We start from the raw sequence: 21,054 nt of genomic DNA, 5'->3' as shown, positions 1-21,054 counted from the left end.
TTAACTTTATAAGACAGAAGGCACAGATGTATTGTGCAGCATGGATGAAGTTTTATACAAGACCTCACTTTAGGGCAGGAGGATTAGACTAGGACTTGTGCCTCTTTTCAGCCTTGCTTCTATGACCAAACAAGAATGCTGAGCTGTCAATGAGGCAAGGGGTTGCCTTTCACCCCACATAGTTCTCAGCATCTCACAGGCACCATACTTTCTGGGAAGCAATCTTAAACTTTGATGCTTCTCATTTAAGGACACATCTTTTTACAAAGCTGTCCCATTATTAAAGATGGCATTCATTTCAAATTCATTCTTTAAAATGGCTTGACATTCCTCACCTGCTAAGAGTGTTCAGTTTTAGCATGTAGAAGCATACCTTTTTAGTCCATCGTTTTACCCCATTATATCCTTTGGTTACCAGCTGTCTATGAAAAAAGCTGTTGAAGAAATGGACCTACAAAGACAAGGTGGTCAGTGATTCAACTGATCAAACACAATTGGTACCTTAATGCATGCCAGGATCTCTACAGCAAAGCTGGCGTGCAACAAGGAGAAGGGGGAGAGCAGTGTGTGGCCATTAACGTTTTTCTCCCACTCTCATAATACTAGAACCTGGGGTCTTCCCATGAAGCTGATTGGTAGGAGATTCAGGACATATAAAAAGAAGTATTTCTTCTCACAGCACACAGTTAAACTATGGAATTCGCTACCACAGGATTAGTGATGGCCACCAATTTGGATGGCTTTAAAACAGGGTTAGACAACTTCCTGGAGAAGGCTATCAATGGCTACTAGTCCTAATGGCCACGTGCTACCTCCAGTATCAGATGCAGTGTGCCCTTGTACACCACTTGCTGGGGAACATAGGCGGGAGGGTGCTGTTGCACTCATGTCCTGATTGTGGGTTTCCCATGAGTAGCTAGTTGGTCACTGAGTAAACAGAATGCTGGACTAGATGGACCCTTGGTCTGATCCAGCAGGGCTCTTATGTTAAACCATAGTTCATAAAGCTGTGGATGAACATCTGAGCACAGCATCCATGCGCTCTGGAGCAGAGTTCATACATAAATAAAAAACAGACCGAACAAGAAAAATTATACTAGGGATCTGCTCTCTAGCTAACCCCACTCCCACAAAATAATATATGTCTTCATGGTGGACTCTCCAATTTTTGTTAGGACATACCTTTACACCACCTCTTTCCCCATCCTATTTCGCTAATTTTGCATTAAAAAAATGAATGAAAGACACTAACCTTGTCAGGGACTGCATCCATTATGAGCTCACCATACATGTTGATAATCTGAAAGGGTTTAAACAAGTAACCTACATTAGGTTAAACAAGTAACCTATATGAACACACACACACACACACACACACTCTCTTACGAATTGCTCCTCCACAGCAAGTGATGTTAAGCAAGTGATGTTAATGATTCCCAATCATTCTTTCAGTGTGTACTATATAGGCCAGATTATGAATACTCTGCACTATAGGTTCTGCACATCCTAATTCTACACCAAAGAAAGCTGGAATCTCCAAGTAATTTACTTTATTATTGCATTTATATACCATTTTTTTTCCTCTTGCAAGGAACCCAAGGCAGCTTATATGGTCCTCCTCCTCTCCATTTTATCCCTGTAACAACCCTGTGAGGTAAGTTAGGCTGAGAGTCAGTGACTGGCCCAAAGTCACACAGGGAACTTCATAGCCTGAGTGGGGGACTAGAACCTGGATCTCCCGGTTTGCCACCACACTGGAAAATTGAGAAAGGTTGCGTAATTTCTCTTCTCCATAATTTGATCTGGTTTTGCTCTGAGTTGTAGGACTCCTTTCTGTCTAAACACGCGTAGGACTGAGCCCTTAATATATTGGTCTCCACCAGAGCAAGTTCATAGATTTTCGAACTGCAGTTATACCCTGGCGTTTTATATGTGTCTAGCAAGGGAACCCCTGTATTTGAGAGTTTAACATAGCAGATCTGATACATTTAGGGCGCAATCCTACGGCCACTAGACAGCGGCTAGACAGCCATAGGATTGTTCGGTTTCCGGGAAACAACCTCACAGCCCACGCTCCAAGGTCAGTTCCCAGAAACCCACCTCACCACCCCCTCCCCCACTGCCTTGTAGGCAGCACGGATCGTCCCCAGGCTGGGATGAGCAGCGCAGAATGGGGAAAAGGGGCGTTCCCAGAGGCGGGGAGTGCTGGTATGACGCTTCCTATGCATCGTCCGGCCTCTCCCCCACCCCACCGCTCCAAAGTCCCACGGGCTAGGCAGCCGAAATCGGCCGTCTAGCCACGAAAGCGAATCCACCCACCCTGCACTAGATAGGTGGTCACCTCCAAGTTCAGAGGCGGCTGCCCATCCCAATAGGATTGCTCCCTTACTCTCCTGGTGCAGAACAGATGGACTGCACCCAAGTTTTTTGCAGTCCAAAAAGAGGCTACTATTTTACAGTGAATAGATTTCCATAAATAATCAAAACAGTTGCTGTAACTGGGGCTTAGACTTACCAACACAAAATAGTATTTAAACTTCTTTTTCTAAACAGACCAAGTTCTTCTCATTTTAAGGCAGTGGTGCCGATCGTCACTTAATGTAGCAGACAAGTATGAAAAGGAAGCTGTCGTGGTTATTTGCTTTAGAGTTTTGTTTTATTTTGCTGTAGCAATTGACTATCTTCAAAAGCTCCTTTTTCTCATTCCACTGAGTAAGATTGTTGACTTAAAATATGTACTAATCCTTGCATGGCTTAGACGCTTCAGATCTTGGATATTGATTTTCACCGTCTTGTTTGCCATCTAATTAAAAGATCTAGTCTGGTACATATCAAGTCATCTCCTCACAGCATGACAACATAACCCATCGGAACCCAGAACTAGTTGCACGGGAACCGAGACCCGTGCAATGAATGAGAGCTGTCACCCATCTTTTAAGTCAGTTAACTGGCAAGAATCTAAACTAAATAACCCAGAAGTAGAAAACAAAAGGCACAGAGCAATTCTGTGCTAGCTATGCAAGAATCCCAGCTTCTTTTCTTTTTAAGGAAACCATCAGGCTTCTAGCCCTCAGTGTTCCAAATTAATCTCAACAGTGAAAGTCATGAACAAGCAGACCAGCAAAGACCCACCCAGCTTTATCAAGACTTCCAACTGTCTTGATCTTAAATGCATGCAATATTGCAATAAAGCACAGGGGGAAGTGCAACCTCAAGCTATGCTTTGGCAGCTCTGACATTCATGAAGACAGTGTACAAATGGTTAACTATCCGCTGTGAAATATCAAGGGAAGTCACACATCCACGGCTCTCTATACAGCTGTGACATACATCATCATCTAAAGCATCTAGTTTTCTAAGCACCGTACAGAGTGTAAAAGATAACACAGTCCCTGACTGCAGGCTCACAGTCTAATAGACGTGATGCAAAAGGAAATAGGAATGGGGAAGGAAGAGGAAAACAAGCACATTCTGGTAACGATTCTTGAAGTTATACTTTCAGCAGCAGCACCTGATCTGCACAGGTGACTCTCCCTGCATTACATACAGTCAATCCAGCAGCCTTCCATTGGCCTGCTGACAGCAGAGGCCAGAGTACACTTCCCTTCATCTCTGCACTCCCAGGGCAACTGGCACTTAAAGCAGAGTACTGTTTTTGCAATTTATTTTCATTTTTTACTCAAAGTGAGAACTATCAGGTCAAGTACGCTGAAAAGAGATAAAACATATCAGTACATCTGTCTACCCAGCTATTGGTGAACATGTATCATCCTACATACTTTTGTAATGTATTTGCCCTTCCCTCTTTCTCTTTGATGCTGAAAACATCTCTCCCGAAAGAAGTATAGACCACTGGTGGGTGTGCTTTTGAAGACCCCATTTATTTATTGATTTATTAAATTTATTAATCGCCCATCTGACTGGTCACCCAGCCACTCTGGGCGATGTACAACCCACCATAAAACAATTTAAAACAATAAAATTTTACCATAATTTTTTTTTTTTAAATACCCTAGCCCACCCCAAATGCCTGCCTGAACAACAACGTTTCTAATGCACGACGGAAGCTCATTAAAGAGGGGGCATGACCGAGTTCCCTAGGGAGGGAGTTCCACAAAGTGGGGGCCACCACAGAGAAGGCCCTCTCCCTCGTCCCCACCAGTCTAGCTGTCCTGGCTGATGGAACAGAGAGAAGGCCATCCGAGGCTGATCTTGTTGAGCGGCCTGTCTGGTGTTGCTGGAGGCGCTCCTTAAGATAGGCTGGGCCAGAACCATATAGGGTTTTAAAGGTCAAAACCAACACCTTGAATTTGGCCCGGAAAACAACTGGTAACCAGTGCAACTCCTTCAGCACTGGAGTGATGTGATCTCGCCGGCGGCTGCCTTTAATCAGGCGAGCCACCGCATTCTGTACCAGCTGCAGTTTCTGAACCGTCTTCAAGGGTAACCCCACGTAGAGCGCATTACAGTAGTCCAAACGAGAGGAGACCAGGGCATGTACTACCGATGGGAGCAGATGGCCGGGAAGGAAGGGGCGCAGCTGCCGTATCAGATGGAGTTGATACAGCGCTGTCCGGCTCACAGCTGACACCTGAGCCTCCATGGACAGCTGGGAGTCCAAAATGACCCCCAGGCTGCGGACCTGGTCTTTCAAGGGTAGCTGTACCCCATTCAACACCAGGTCAACATCCCCCAGCCTCCTCTTGTCTCCCACCAAAAGTACCTCGGTCTTGTCAGGGTTGAGCTTCAGCTTATTCCTCCCCATCCAGCCACTCACCGTCTCCAGACATTTGGACAGGGATTCTACGGCCAACCTTGGTGAAGATTTGAATGAGAGGTAGAGTTGCGTGTCATCCGCATATTGATGACGGAAACCATTCAAAAGGAAACCATGTTTTTTCCAATAGTCTAAATAAATCATTGTTCATTACCCCTCTGTTCAGTGTACCTTGGTGTGTCAATCTTTCTGATAATGCTATTTTCCATACCCATAGTAACCTAGCCACTGTGATCCATGCACTGGCAACCTCACAATTAAACTACCCTAATGTGCTCTACGTGGGGTTGCCTTGTGCCTGGTTCAGAAGCTGCAGTAGTGCAGAACAGAGCAGTGGAGCACCGAGATATACACAGATTACACCTGTGTTTAAAGAACTGCACTGGCTGCCTATTAGCGACCAAGCCATGTCTGTTTGCTGACATACAAACCCTTAACAACTTGAACCAGAACACTTAGATGACAGTCTTCCTGTATCTATACCCAGTTGGCCTAAGATCTTCTGTGGAGGGCTTGCTGGTCGTTTAAATAAATAAGTAACCACCGATCTATGGTCTATGCTACAGTTGTTTTCCAGTGCCTGGCAATCTCCTGTCAGCCACTACTAATAAAAATTGCATGATTTCATTATGGAGAAGATGTTTACGGTTTTCCTAAAAAGATAGCAGTGCTGTTAAAGGGCTTAGTTGTACAGATTGGCAGGTTACATTTGAGAGTATTTCCAGAAAGTTTGAACATGCCAACTGTTACACCAACACATGGATCAGTGATCCTCTGACACTGCACCCCCTCCAGCATGCTGGAGAAAGATTTTCATTTATATAGCGCAGTTGGACTGGGGTTAAGCCAGAGGCTCACGATCATCCTATGCAGGGCAGGAGGAGCAGTGGAGGCGATCTTCACCTCCCTGTCTTCCCGCCCTGCATTTTTCACTAGACAGGCTTTTTTGCCCATCTAGCTGGGGTGCTTCAAGAGGGGGAGGAAAAGAGGCTGGACAGGCCTCAGGATAACTCTTATCCTGGCCTCTCCAGTCTCCTCCTTCCCCACAAAATACCCCCTTCTTCCGTTCTCTGAGGTCAAGTTCCTGACCTCAGAGAGCAGCTGGCATGTTTTTTTCTGCGCCAGCTGGGAGACGGAGGGGGGTCAGAGCTCCGATTCCCAGCTCTGACGTCGGAGTGCTGTCTCCAGCCTCAGAGCTGGGAATCCGAACTATCCCATGGCTCCTCAGATGCTGTCTGGGGCCACAGGATCGCTCCCTTAGATGTGTTTTTCCTTAGTGTCCCCAGAATGGTTTTTAACTGATTGCTCCATTTGGTGTTCCACTGAAACTTTTTTTATACTAGATCCAATGTCCACCCGCCACACTGTCCTAAGCCCTCCTGTTCCACATGTCTAAGCCAGGAACAATTGATACATGCAGGAACCTATGATGTCTTTTTGACTGCAAATAGTCATTTTCAAAGATAGTTAATACTCTTGCTTCCTCGTTTTTACCAATCAATGTAGAAGCAAAGCTTTCTCCTTCAAGAATGAGGAGTCAGGATACCTGTGGATCCTGCAATATTTCTTTTATCCTCTCTGTTACCTCTGATGATCAGATCTCAAATTCTAACTATTACTTTCTCTACCCACACCTGAATTGTAAATGTACAATTTGAATAGAGAGAGATCCAAGGGTGTTCTACAAAAGAAGTTAAGTGGACAGGTCTAGGAGGTCAAAATGTTTCTCTATTAGTTCCATTTTTTTTCAGGAAGAGATTTTATAGTTTTGTTAATATCTGGTTTTTAATGGGTGAAATAATGAAGCACCTTGGGTTAATGATTCCAGTGATAGCTCCATCAGAAGGGAGCCGCCATTATGAACGAACGGTATTGCGTGCTTGAATTGGAATGAATCATAATATGACTTGAGATTAAGAAAGCCAAATCCCCTTTCTTTTTATGCATCGGTAAAATACGTTTCTACTCACGTGCAGCTTCTCCCTCTTCTCATTAAAAGCCTCCAATAACTTCCAACATTTTTAAAATCAGAGTTGGGGGTAACTATATCATGAGAGTGTGGGATAAGAATAAAAGGACCCAAGTGTTTTTATCCTGTGGTATTTTCATTGCACACAGGTGTGCTTTATTACAACCTCAATGAATGCATTTGAGATCAAGGCAGTTGGAAGTCATCCTACATGTATTAACGCTGAAAGAAATTGGCAGATTACTCTAATCAAGCAATGAAGAACAAGGATCCAAACACTGCCTTGCCTTACTAACCAGCCTCTTTCAAACTACCCCCTCCCTCCTGCATTCCAAATCCTCTGGCATGCACAGAGGCAGGGATTTCTGTGCAGGGATGTAGAGAAGGTAGCAACAGGAGAGATTCCTGTCAAATCTTAGTGCAAGAAGCAGTTCACGGAAGTGGTATGTGCTGCTTAGCACCCTTTTCTCCAGAGGATCAGGGGCACCCTCCCCTGGGTAGTAGATCTGTGGATGCCCAATTAAAAAAGAAAACCTTCTAATTCATTAAAAAAAGGTTTCCCCAACTGGCCTCATATTTTAAATACATATAAGTACTTACAGAAGATGTAGGCACCTGATGCCATCTCAGAAGAGGCATTGCTGGTGCTATAAGAGAAGGGGGAATGCCTCTTCTAACTTTTTGCCCTCTGAAAATGCATATGCATCATCCAAGAAACAATGTTTTCGCTTCCCTTCAGAACCGTTTTGATCCATATGCAAATTCATGCAGAGTTTATCAATTACAACTCAGGATTGGTCAACTATGGTTTCATTAATCAGATGACAACTCTAATGCATCCACAATCACATTTGTAGGGAATGGGTCTTTCCCACCTGAATAACGTGCTTCCTGTGGTACGCTGATTGCGTGGGAGAGATGGTAATCCATTATCAACCCCACCCACTTGGTTAGATGGAGACCAACCAACACAGCATAGAAGCCTGGAGAAGTGGGTCCCATTTGGTCTGGAGAGTGTGTAAAAGGGGTCAGAGATACAAGTGAAGTGAATAATATCTTCAAAATATTATTTGTATCTAAGTCATTGTTCTCAGAAAAATAGAAAAATTCTTCTTGGGAAAACCTTACATGCATGTCCCGGACCATGACTATTTTATTTATTCAAAACACTTCTACCCTGCCCTATATCATCAAGATCTCAGAAAATGTTTCTGACGCTGCAGAAACATTTTTAATTGGTATTAAAATTAAATTCAGGGAACCAACTCTCTCAGCCTCTAGAGTTGGAACTTCTTTTGAAGTGTTGTTTGGGTTTTAGCTGATAACTGGTCAGGCAGTAGGCCAAAGATAAATGTTTGCATATATTTTTTTCTTCTCTCTCCTCTTTTTTATGTTATATTGTAATAAAGTGCATATTTGTGTGCGTATGTGTGAGTACACATATAAATCTATTTTTAGATATTATATTACTTAAAATATAGAAATGATTTGTTCCTGTTTTTGTCTTTCTCTTAAACTTCTTTTTCCCCTTTTTGTTAGTAGTATCACTATTAATATCACAATGGGATTATTGTTGTTGCTGTTCCTGGCTGGTTAAACCTTTAATGTTTATTAATACGTGTTAACTGAATAGTAATTTATGATTAATGGAAATGGATTTTTTACTTCTATTTCTGTGCTAGAAGACTGTTTGGATATTTGGTTTGTCTTTATTGAAGTTTAATATAATTGTTTTTTCTTTTTTTTTCTTTCTCTTCCTTCTTTTGCTATCCTCCCTTTCTTTTCTTTTTTTAGAATACTGTAATGTTGGAAACTGAAGATTTTGATTATATTGTTGGTAGTGTTTATTTTATTTGTAAAAATAAAATAAAAATAGATTTAAAAAAGATCTCAGGGCAGCATACAGATAAAATCACTGTAAACAATATAAAACAATAAATAAACATCTAAAAACATAATAAATTATTATGCAAGCTAAAACCACTTAAAATCTAAACAAATAAAACAGTTAAAACAATGTGCTAGGGAATGCATTTAGCCCTCAAAGGCTTTGATAAAAAGCCACGTTTTTACTTGGCGCTGAAACGACACCAATGTCTGCGCCAATCAGGCTTCCAAGGGGAGGGCATTCCACAACCAGGGTGCCAGACCAGAGAAGGCCCTCTCCCACATCCCACCATAGTGTATGTCTCTCGTACTGATGGGACAAAGAGGAGGGCCCCTCCAACAGATCTCAGTTCTCAGGCAGGCATATATAGGGAGAGGCACTCCCTCAAATATCGAGGTACCAAGCTGCTTAGGGCTTTAAATGTCATCACTAAAACCTTGAATTCTGACCAGACACTTATTGGCAGCCAGTGCAATTCCTTTAAAACCGGTGTTATATAGTTTTTATGAGGTGTTCCGGTCAGCAGCCTAGCTGCTACATTTTGCACTAGCTGAAACTTCCGAGTCGTCTTCAAGGGCAGCCCTACGTAAAGTGCACTGCAAGAGTCTAATCAGGAAGTTACCAGTGCATGTACTACTGTGGCTAGGTTATCCCTGTCCAAGAAAGGCCATAGCTGGCAGATCAGCCGAAGCTAGCTCCAAGAACTCCAGGCCACGGAGTCCACCTGGGGCTCCAGTGACAGGGATGGATCTAGGAGTACTCCCAAGCTACGCACCTGCTCCTTCAGGGGGAGTGCAACCCCATCCAGGACAGGTTGCTTACCCAATTCCTGGACTCGGGAACCACAAATCCACAGAGCTTCCATCTTCTCAGGATTTAGCTTCAGTTTACTGGCCCTCATCCAGCCCATTATAGCCTCCAGGCACTGGTCCAGCACCTTCACCGCCTCAGCTGACTCCGACGACAAGGAGAAATAGAGCTGAGTATCATCAGCGTACTGGTGACACCCTACCCCAAAACTCCCAATGACCTCTCCCAACAACTTCATGTAGATGTTGAACAGCATGGGGGATAGAATAGAACCCTGTGACATCCCACAGCTTAAAAGCCATGGGATAGAACAAGAATCCCCCAATACAACTCTCTGGAATCGGCCCTGCAGGTAGAAGCAGAACCACTTTAGCACAGCGCCCCCAACTCCTATCCTGCAGAGCCGATCCAGTAAGACACCATGATCAATGGTGTCAAAAGCCGCTGAGAGATCCAGGAAGATCAACAGGGTAGCACTCCCTCTGTCTTTCACCTGGAGTACGTCGTCAGTCAGAGCAACCAAGGCCGTTTCAGTGCTGTACCCTGGCCTGAAATCAGACCGAAATGTGTCCAGATAATCAGTTTCCTCCAAGAACGTCTGAAGCTGCCCAGCCACCACACGCTCAAGCACCTCGCCCCAAAAGGGGATACTGGCAATGGGGCAATAGTTCTCATACACCTGGGGGTCCAAGGAGGGCCTCTTCAGGAGAGGGTGCACCACAGCCTCTTTCAAAGCAGCAAGGACCACCCCCTTACAGAACGAAGCATTTACCACTCCCTGGACTGACCCAGCCAATCCACCCCTGCTAGATTGTATAAGCCAAGATGGGCAAGGGTCAAGCTTACATGTGGTGGACTGGACTGATTCAAGCATCTTGTCCACATCATCAGGCTGCAATAACTGCAACTGAATAGTAAAGAGATACCCAGCTTGAAAGACAACTACCCCCAAAAGCCCTTCTTCACCAAAGTGATGGTTTTAAGATGAACTTCCATGAGCATCCTTATCAGGATTTATCTCAACCTAGAGAAAACTCACATTGCAAAGGACTGTACTAGGTAACTGCTAATGTCTACAATTCATTTTCTATAATAATGCCATAAGCAGTGTGCAGGGTACAAGAGCTGATTAGTGCTTTCCATCTGCCTCCAAAGAAACCAACATTCCATTAAGCTACCCTGACAATCAGGCAGGAATATCACAAAGGTGTGATTGAAAGCACCATTTTAAGCAGTTTTTAGAGGGCAGTGGGTGTTTGTTTTTTTAAAGCAGAGCCTCAAATTGCTCTCACCTGGTCATTTAGCCAGTTCTGACCATCCAGCGTTGTCAGATCATCCATATCCAGCATGTGCTTATTATAGAAGACCCGGAAATTGCAAGTGGAAGATTTGGGATGCTTTGTCTGATACTTCATGATTTCCTTGGTGATGAATGGCTTTCTGGAACAGAATAAAGGCAGCCAGGAAAGAAACAGACAAGGCTAAGTTATCAAAGCACATTTGCGACACAGCTGTGCAAAGCAATAGACAGCGAGTGGAATCTCAAATCTGAACGAGCAGAGCTAAAAGTTATATAGAGAATTACTAACCTATGAGAAAAATCTTCATTAAAGACTTCCTTTAATCTTCCCATAACATCCTTTTCACAAAGTGGAACTAAACTGCCATATTTCTTCATTACTTCATCTAGGAATCCTTTAATAAATAGTTTTGAAGAAAAAAAAACAGACTTAGAAGAGTATCAGCCCCACAAGAACCAACTCATATTTCTGTGGATGAGTTTCCACAACCCACCCTCAAATAAGGAAGAGAACTGCACAACAGTGACAAAACAGGCTAACTGGCAAGCAATGTAACGTAACGACGGTACTGGACTTGGACCTGGGTTCAAATGAGTTTAGGAATAGATTGATGTCCTTGAGTCTTGCAGTCTCTTTCCTACTGCAAGACAGAGAAAGAGCTCTCATGGAAGACTAACACCCACCCTAGTCCCTCCTAGAAATCTAGAATATACACAGGGCACATGCAAGTCTGTAGAGCTTGTCTAAAAGGAGGGCTAGAATCCTAACAAGCAGAAACATGTGATAGCAGGGCATTTTAATCAGCATGCTATAAGCCCTATCTAGATAAAGGGTGTCCTGCAGCCCCAGTGAAATTAATCTGTGGGTCACACAGCTGCAGTGCTTGATGAATTCCACCTTTGGTGTGAAGCCTTTCCAGGTGGATGCAAGAGATTCCAATCAGCACATTATCATTTCCACGGTTTTGGAAGGGAGAGATATACCCCTAACGTCTAGATAAATTGAGGGATATACCCCTAACATCTGGATAAAAACAGTGATGCAGAGATGAACAAGAAATACACAGTGAACACAAATAAGCAGATGTTTTGAATGATTGCAATCTGACTTCATTTCCCTAAAAATACCTTATTCTGAAAGACTGACCAGGCTACTTGTAGGGAGGTAGAGGACAAGCATAAAGAAATAATTTGAGTGCAAACAGAACCTTTTGGTGGCCACATGTCATACTTCTGATAGGTGCTATACTGGTCAACCTGCATTCAACCCAACTCAATTAGAGCCATTGAAATGTACAACAAATCCATTTCAGACACTCTTGGATAAAGTTTGCTCACATTTTGATGCTGAAAATGTTTTTAAGTACATACTACACAGAAATTAACTGCTTTATACCGCTTTTTATCACCACCATTTACACCATGGAGTTTCTACCATGGAATGGTAGAGGCCAAGGACTTGACCACCCACATACATTCCAGACTCAGTTGGAATATGCCAGCTGGTGTCTTGTGATATCCAACAGCTCATTCAGTGCTGACGCATCCCCAGCAGCTAGTGGCTTCCTTGTTGACTGGTTATAACCACAAACCTACCCAAGGCCATTCAGGGCTTTGAACCATGCATGAGCTAAACATATTAATGCCATAACAAGCATCTCCACAACATAAACATAGCTCTGGGATGATCCAGAAGGGATGAACAAATTTGTCCATTCTGGTTTCTCATTTTCCTCATCTAAGCTCATTCTCTCCTATTTCCACATCAGCTTGCAACTTCTTTTTTAAATCTGCACAAAAGTGTGTGGGCATTTTCATGCACATTTCTTCTAATGTATGCATTTTTGTATGCAGCTTTGCCTAAAGTAATGCATTTTGGACATCATGTTCCCTAATATACACATTTTTGTAGTTTGTTTTTTTTAACTAGAAAACTGCATTGCAATACCCAGAAAAGTGCAAATACCAAAGGATAACTGTGCTTCAGTTTACATAGTGGTTCAGAAAGTTCTAACCAAATAAATTACTTCCTCAACCCTAGTCCAGTGCACGTTTTAGACCAGGACTGAAACAGGCACCTGATGGCAGGCAGACATGGGTCTGGGAATCAAGGCTGATTCTACTGTGCAAACTGACAAGCGAAGCAGGAAAGACGTGGTAGAAGGTCTTAAATACTTCCTGTGCCCACTGCTTTGCCCAACTTGATGTGGCAAACATGTGTCTGGAAATTAAGTAATGAAGGGAAAGTTCTAGGGCAGATGTTTTGGCCTACAACTCCCATCACCCCCTACTATTGGCCATGCTGGCTGGGGCAAAGGGAATTACAGTCCACAATAACTGGAGGACACTAGTTAGGGGAAGGCTATTTTAGGAAAATAAGTAATAGGCAGGCAGCATTAAGCAGCCCTGTACATCAACCTAAAGATGAGAAGGCCTGGCAGTAAAAAAATTCAGGAAAAAACCATTTTTCCCAGGGGTTTTTCCAAGGATCGTGGGGGGTTTTCCTGAAAAAAATTGAAAAAATGAACAGCTTTGGATTATGAAATATTTTCTTTTAGTATTTAAGACAAGTGTTTCCCACAAATTGATTTCTAAAATTGATTTCTATGAAATAAGAACACTTTTACAGAAATAGAGATATCAAATGTCTGGAAATAAAGAAGTCATGAGGGAAAATGTTTTTTAATCCTTTCTGTAAGATTCCCAGCATAGTTATTTCTTCCATTCCTTATTAAAATTACTGATCTATCTTTGACTGATAGCCATTTAGGGATGCTCCAAGTCATGCTCCGTTTCCCAGCGTGTGAGTGCAGTCACCATACCACAATATGGAAGAAAATGTGCATTCTTGACAGTTTGGGTTGTGTATTACAGAGTCCTGAATTTCTGGGCTTGTCCTGGTTAGATGCTGTAGCAGTCAATTAATGTAGCTCTAATCTGAAACCCACATGTGAAAAAAACACAGTAGATTATCCTGCCACTGTCACCAGATGCAACTGAATGTTTTTTTTTTTAATTAACTTTGAGGCTTGGGTCTATAGAACTCACTGCCACAGTTTAATAGAGTCCTCAATTAGACCTCACCACTAGGGAATGCTGCCTCAGAATAAACCCTCTTTACCTAAAAGAAACCTGGTAGCCTGGTTCCTATAGCATAGGCATAGGATTGCAACTATCACTAGAGACCACCTTTCAAAATGAACAAAACTAAGAAGTTCATTAATATAAATTATTTACAAAAGTGAATAAAATGCCACTTCAAATAATGGGTTGAGATTGCTTAAAGGTTCTTTTGATAAACATGGTTGCTTACCATTCCTAACAGGTGGGAGAGTCTTTCCTAGCTAAATAAAATCTCAATAGCTTTTCCCTTCAGACCAGTTTTCCCTAAGCTCCTCTCCACAAACAGGAACAGGTTTAGGAATTTCCCTAAACTTCCTTACAAATAGGAACAGATGCTGTACTTCTGTCTTCCTCTGCCTCCAGTTCTTCCTGCTTCTAGGATGATTGGAGTGTTTCAGGGGCTACTTACTGAAGTTTCCTCTCGCCAGACATAAATGGGAATCTAAAATCTGTTATGTATAACTTCCTTTGCTCATAAAGTTATCATGCTGGGTATATTAAATTTAAAAGTGTAGCTCATTCAGACAATAATTACAACTTCATTGAGTTTACTTTTAAAGTTTTCAAATATAATAATTTATGAGCAAATCAACTTATACATAGTATAACTTTAGGAACATAAAGGCTGCTTTATGTTCCTAAAGCAGCCTTTCCCAGTCTGGTGCCCTCCAGGTCTTCTGGACTGGATAAGCCCAGTATTCCTGAGCACTGGCCACGCTGCCTGAGGCTGATGGGAGCTGAAGTCCAAAATATATGGAGTGCACTAGGTGGAAAAGGCTGTCTGAAAGCAACAAAGTGACTTTAGTTATGTAAAGAGTGCTTAAAAAATAAGTATTGCTTATTTTCCCCCAAATTCCCAGTTTTTCACACGCGCACGCACGCGTGTACACACACACATGGGGAAAATGGTTTTTCCATGGCTTCAAAATTTCCAGAAACTTTACATCTCTACTTCTACCCTGCAAAACTCGCTGCTCCATGTGCCAGGGAGAAATGGTAACCTAAGTTCCAAAACATGTTTGCCATCCAGTGTTTGGGGTAGTGCAATATGCAGTTTCCTCCAACAATCTTGAGTTATACTGATGCTTTCCACAGCAAATGCATACAGTCCTGGAGGCAAAATATGTGTATCTGCACCATGTACCCCTTCCCCTCCCCCAGCCCAAAGTAAAGCTGGAGGCAGTAAAGGGACGCTCTGTGGCTCAGCAGTAGAGCACCTGCTCTGCATGCAGAAGGTCCGAGGTTCAATCCCTGGCATCTCCAGGTAGAGCTAGAAAAACTCCTGCCTGAAACCCTGTCTAAAGCCATTGCTGCTGGTCAGTGCCAACATTATCGGGCTAGATGGATCAATTCTGTATAAGGCAGTTTCTTACGTTCCTATGACCAATCAGGTCCCCCAAAGTGCAGAGATACATGTGCATGCCTGTTACACCCACACTTTGTGCTCCACCAGCATCTTCCACAGCAAACTGATTGCTTCCCACATCAATCACGAGTGCTGTTGGTCTTAAGGAGTATTTCAGGGCTGAATGATGAAGGCAACGCTCCAAGGGCAAAGCAGTGTTGGAAGCATTTACACCACAGTTCCATAAGGCTTGTTTGGTTTCTGACGAATACAGTCATGTTTTCCCAGCAGCGGCAAGTTCTGGGATAACATCTGCATTTCTAAAGCACTACAGGAGCCCTGGCAGTGCATATGGTACGCAAGCGTTTTGTCGTAATAGAACATCCACCCCACTTACTAGCCCAGCATATCCATCCAGGAACAAAAGTTGGCTGGTGGAATGTTATTTTGACAGATCTCCTCTAATAGAACACTTACATGCTCTTGTGCTCCCAGGAATCACATAAATGCAAAAAGCTACTCCAGAACTGACTCTCAGCTACACTGATGCATTTTTCAACCACATGCCCCAGCAAATGTGAGCCTGTATGCATCAGCGCATTTCAGACAGTTCTGAAAAGCACACTTGTAAAGTGACAGAGGGTCGCCTCGTTCCTTTTATAATCCACACTCATAATTACACGCAGCCTCTTGTTTCAGTATGGACGTATTAAGTTAGACCATGAATTACCGGAATTCTCTAACTTAATACTTTCACACTGAAATAAGAGACCGAGTGTATAATGAACATAGTTTACAAGCGTAAATCTCCAGACCAGGTTCTTCTAGATTTCTGGGGCCACAAGAAGCAGAGAAAATATTCTGCAGAGTAACTGTCTTTTGATTTTGTTTTTAGTCCTCGATTTCTCCAGTCTCCATTTCTTCCCATATTGAGCACATCAGATGAAATACCATCACTGATACATCATAATTTAATTGCTACCCATTTTGCACTATCAATAAAGGGCAGGCCTGTCAGGGTGGCTTGATTTAAAGCAAGTTTCCCACTGAAACTTTTTCATATTTTTCCTAAACAATGGTGCAGATTTGACCACTAAACCATGTTAATTTACAACTGAATAGTATTATTTACATTGTTTCATTCTTACAAGTAGGCTTTGCATCTTTGTCTCACTGTATATATTTCACATGACTTCTTTTTTTTACCTATAGAGGAAATGGTTTCAAAATATTTTCATACAGGGTCTTTCATACAACCAGCACCCATGACAGTTTGAAGTTAACAACACAATCCTATACATGTCTATTCAGAAATATGTTTCATTGAGTTCAATGGGGCTTAACAAGTAAAGGTGTCCCCAACCAGTCGTGTCCGACTCTAGGGTGCGGTGCTCATCCCCGTTTCTAAGCCGAAGAGCCAGCGCTGTCCGAAGACGGTTCCGTGGTCATGTGGCCGGCATGACTGAACACCGAGGTGCACGGAACGCTGTTACCTTTCCCGCCGAGGCGGTACCTATTTATCTACTTGCAATTTCTTGCTTTCGAACTGCTAGGTTAGCAGAAGCTGGGACTGAAGACGGGAGCTCACTCCGTCACGCAGCACTTGGGTCTCGAACTGCTGTCCTGCCGACCTTCCGGTCTGCAGTTCAGCGTCTTAGCCACTAAGCCACCGCGGCCCTAATGGGGCTTACTCCCAGGTAAATAGTTATAGGATTGCGGCCCAAGTATGGGAATGCAGAAGATGGATAATGAGCAATTGTGACTTCTCTTTTTCTTCCCCGTGTTGCTTGTTTCTTCTTCACTCTTTGTCTTGGCCCTCACAAAAACAAAGTAGCAAACAAAACTGAAAGGACATGACTGATAGGTCAAAGCAAGGTTTGATCATTACTGGGCAGGCTAGAACAGTTTATTTTCATCAGGTGAAAATGAAATACCTGTTTGGGTAGAGTGCAAATACTCATACCTGAGAACTGATTAGATTGGTTAGGAGAAACTTAATATTGTTTTAAATCAAAAAATCCAATTTCCCTGATTTTTAAAAAAAACCAATTTTTATCCATCACCTGTCTTGCTTTCTTAACTAACTCTTCTGCCTTGCTTGGCCCAGCTCCACCATCTCATAAGCACAGAACAACAATCCCATCCAAGCTGTGTCTTTGCACATGCAACTTTAATCACGGAAACAGACATCAAAAGCCCAGAAGCCTCAAGAGGCACGAGCTGGAAGTCAGGCTAGACAGAGCCATTTTTATGAGGTGAAAAGCTAAAATGAATGCCCATGTTTAACTGAATTTCCTACCAGCGTGCATGAGTGTTGCAGAACCATTAATTCATTCTTATAAGACTACAACTGTAAGTTCGGCTTGTTTACGATGAGACTTAATTGTAACTATGTTGTTTTTTAAAATGAGAGAGAATTCAGTATTTTATTTATGATTTTTAAATAAAAAAGAAAAGCAGATTTCAATTTAAAACTCCAATCTAAATCCCCCCAAAATTCCCACATCTGATTTTTTAATCAGTTTTTATTCACCCTGCAATCTGTAACCCAGCAAGCTGCAGACAGCTCGTCAAGTCATATATTATGGGCTGGCAAGTGCTTGACTGCTGCGCTCACAATTTCAAGCAGTAAAGCAAGCACAAGAGCTTTACTGCACTCCCAGCAGGCTGCAGCACATGGCTTGGGAGGGTCAGAAGTTCTACAGAGTGGTCATAAGGGAGTGAGGACAACCCAGCTGAAGCGCTCCATAAGCAACATCCCAATTTCAGCCTACTATAAATGCAGCAAGAAGTACAATAGTTGTGACTCATGCAAAGCAATTGCGAAAATGTTACTGAAACTAAGGGAGAATTCCTAACTTTGTGCGATATTCAAGGGAAACCTGCAATAAGCATGAAAGGAGTACGTATCTACCACAAAGCCACGCAGCCAGCTGCTCATCGCTGATGGAAGAAGCTCTCTGGCTGCTTCTTTTGCCACTCTTTGGGGTCCCTGATTTTTGTCCTGTGCTTCCTCTCAGAGGCTCATCAAGAGGGCTTTTACAATACGGATGATCCAAGAGCTCTGCACCAAAGACGTCCGTGTTTAGGGGCGCTTCCACTTCCATCTGACTACGACTGTCTTCGTTCTGGGCCACCTCCACAAGGACGGGTCCATTAGCAAAGTTGTCATTTGTGCCCAAATCCTCCTTGGAGGGCTCCAATACTACCTCGTCAGCACCCATAACCTGATTAGATTCTTCTCCATCTTGACCTGAAACAGAGATTTCTTTCTCCATTACAGAGATGAAAATATCATCACGGCAGTCGTCCAGTGTGGGCACGTCCTCCTTGTGCACAGCCTCTGCCCCACCTGAAGCTCGTCCGTGCAACTCTGGCATGCAGGTTTCAGCAATGCCATTTTGGTCTCTGGGTGCAAGGTCCTTATAATGGCGCTCCCTATGCTGCAACAGCGCATCCTGGGTAAGGCAGGCATCAGGCCGATGCGACTGACTCTCCTCAATTAATGGTCCTGGCATGTGATTGTTCATATCTGACAAGCTGAGCAGGATCCAGGGAGATTTACTTTTCAATTTCCAAGAGGGAAACAAGGTCCTGGAACCACCCGTAAAGGCTCCTCTATGGAAGTCCTCTTGTCGATCGCTGGTTACTTTGTCCACCCAGCTTAGCTTGCTTTTGTTCAAATTACTCGTTTTGCCTCTCCAAAACTTAGGACAAGATTTTGCAATTCTAATGCGAAACTTAACCACAGAAAGTTTCTTATACATCATAAATAGAGATCTGCTTTTTGAAATACACTGTTTAAATTTAGGCCTTCTCCTAGTAGTCAAGAAGCCACAAGTTCCATTTTGCTTTAGTCCTCGGCAGCAGCACTGCCTGCTAGAGTTATTTAGAACTATAATTTCATTGCTTTCACCATTATTGCTCTCTCCCCCATTCTGAGAGAGACCATCCTCTTTTAGTGGAAAGACAATAATACTGGCCTCAGTGCAGTGTTGCTTGCCTCGACAAACCTTTGAGTCAACTCCTAAACCACTGCGTTCATTGAGCAGTTCACTCTGAAAGGATTTCCCACAAAGCTCTTCTGCCGCTGTATGTGGACCTCCACTTTGACACCTAGACAAAGATTTTCCGAGTTTCTTTTGTGGGAAGGTGCAGTTTTCAACAGGTGCAATTTGCTGGGGGTTTGCATTTAGGGGCACATCAGGAACCCATTTGCTCTGGAGCTGAAAAGCCTTCCTTCTGCATGGTTTAGTTCGTTTCAAGCTCACAGCCGTCCGAGTGCTTTGCCTCCCTCTTTTAAGTAGAGAAAGACGCTTCCTTTGGAAGCAGTATTGCCTCAGCCCCCAAAATCCCACAGTCCATTTTCGACAACTGGCCAGCAACCGACTTCTCCGCTGTAAATTTTTTCTATGTTCTTTCATTTTTCTGCTGCATTATGATCTCGAAGTGCAGCTGCAACAGCAAAAGAAAAGAAAAAGGGTTACATTTCAGAAAATACCTGAGTTTTATAGTTCCCAATCCTCCAGCAACAAAACTGTTTAGAAGCATTGCTCTCTAAGGGAGAGATGGGTTCCCTGATGCAAGTTGCAGCCTGATGCCAGGGGATTTCTGGATTCCTTCCTAATCCTTACAACCATGCCATTTCACTGAACTACAGCCAACCTCACCCCTCCACCAGTGGAGGAAATTCAGCACCTTACTCCCTTCTACCAATTAGTGTCAAAAGCTCCCTGTTTCACCCTAGCTATACTTGGAGGTTCATGTTTTGATTCTTGCTCCAGATTCATTGATCCATTCTTTACTCCACCCATCCCTAGTACTTCCCCAATCCTCTACATTTATTCACATGTTGCTACTGACTTAAGGGACCACATCCCATTCTACATCAGATATATCTACTGAGCTGCCAGGAAGGCAAGCGACTGTAGGGAACAGCTGAGAACAGCATGTTGGGAAATAAACTTTTCTTCCTAGGAACACCAAGTGAAGCTCAACGACTAAAAGCAAAAGCCAGTTCAAATCTCATCTCAGCCACTACGCACTCTGCCACAATATGGGAACAACCCTGGCCTACCTTACAAAGCTACTGCAAGGACTACTGATAGTGTGTGCAAAGTGCTTTGTGCTTTCAACACATGAAATGTGTTACCTTAATTATTATTTTATGTGGCTTATTATGATCTCACTCCTGGTCAGTTTGAAGAGTCTCTTTCTTTAGTGTAATGAACAATTAAGCAGTACTGGAGTCCACCTGTAACTGGTTTTAATACAATAAGAGACAAAGTATGTTAGAGAGAATTAGGAAACAGAAATTAAAGGAATTAGGAAACAGTAAAGACAGCATAATACTGAAGTTTGTAGAAGTCTGCTTAAGTAATCCAAATTACAATTAAAACGTGCTTTAAAACAATCAAATATATAGATGCCCACATGAAATTGTTAAGTTTCCTATAAACTGTACTTCTTGTTAGTCTGGTCTTGGTCATATAGTAGATGAATGGGGAGTTGTGAAGCTTTCCTATTTCCCAAAGGTCTTTGAAGGCAATGCAAACCATAAAGGAGCAACTTTGCCCACTTGTGCACTAGCAAACATTCAGTAAGAGACAATCTATCTTATTAATTATAGCAGGAGAAGGGAACCTGTGGCCTTCCAGACTGGACTACAACTCCCATCAACCCCAGCCAGCATGTCCAATGGTCCAGGGGTGATGCGAATTGTGGCCCAACATCTGGAGGGCCACAGGTTCACCACCCCTGAATCACACTTCGGCCAGTCACATAAGGAGCAGTTTTAACTATAATTAATCTAGGAGTTTCCTTTTCAATCTTATTCTCCCCC

At 43.0% G+C, this 21,054-nt stretch overlaps 1 protein-coding gene across 6 annotated transcripts in view; it reads right to left on the bottom strand.

Annotated features, from left to right (window-relative positions):
• The window catches only part of SENP5 (SUMO specific peptidase 5), a 56,902-nt gene that overhangs the window by 22,640 nt on the left and 13,208 nt on the right, over positions 1–21,054 (bottom strand). For 4 of the 6 annotated variants that reach the window (XM_084847576.1, XM_084847578.1, XM_084847577.1 and 1 more), the window contains 6 exons: positions 20,365–20,472; positions 18,127–19,667; positions 11,034–11,139; positions 10,737–10,884; positions 1,253–1,300; positions 374–451 (listed from right to left, as the gene is read on the bottom strand). In XM_084847576.1, coding sequence (XP_084703702.1) covers positions 374–451; positions 1,253–1,300; positions 10,737–10,884; positions 11,034–11,139; positions 18,127–19,636 — 1,890 coding nt within the window. In that variant the 5' untranslated portion in view covers positions 19,637–19,667; positions 20,365–20,472. The remainder of the gene's footprint in view (positions 1–373; positions 452–1,252; positions 1,301–10,736; positions 10,885–11,033; positions 11,140–18,126; positions 19,668–20,364; positions 20,473–21,054) is intronic. The other 2 variants (XM_084847575.1, XM_084847580.1) reach the window with 1 other exon arrangement.

This window comes from Heloderma suspectum, chromosome 3 (genome assembly GCF_057233095.1).
Source record: "Heloderma suspectum isolate Gila_16-S chromosome 3, 16-S_ref, whole genome shotgun sequence".
In the NCBI taxonomy this organism is placed as follows: domain Eukaryota; kingdom Metazoa; phylum Chordata; class Lepidosauria; order Squamata; family Helodermatidae; genus Heloderma; species Heloderma suspectum.
Note: the sequence above shows the minus strand (reverse complement) of the source record. Positions and strands in the feature narration are given on the sequence as shown.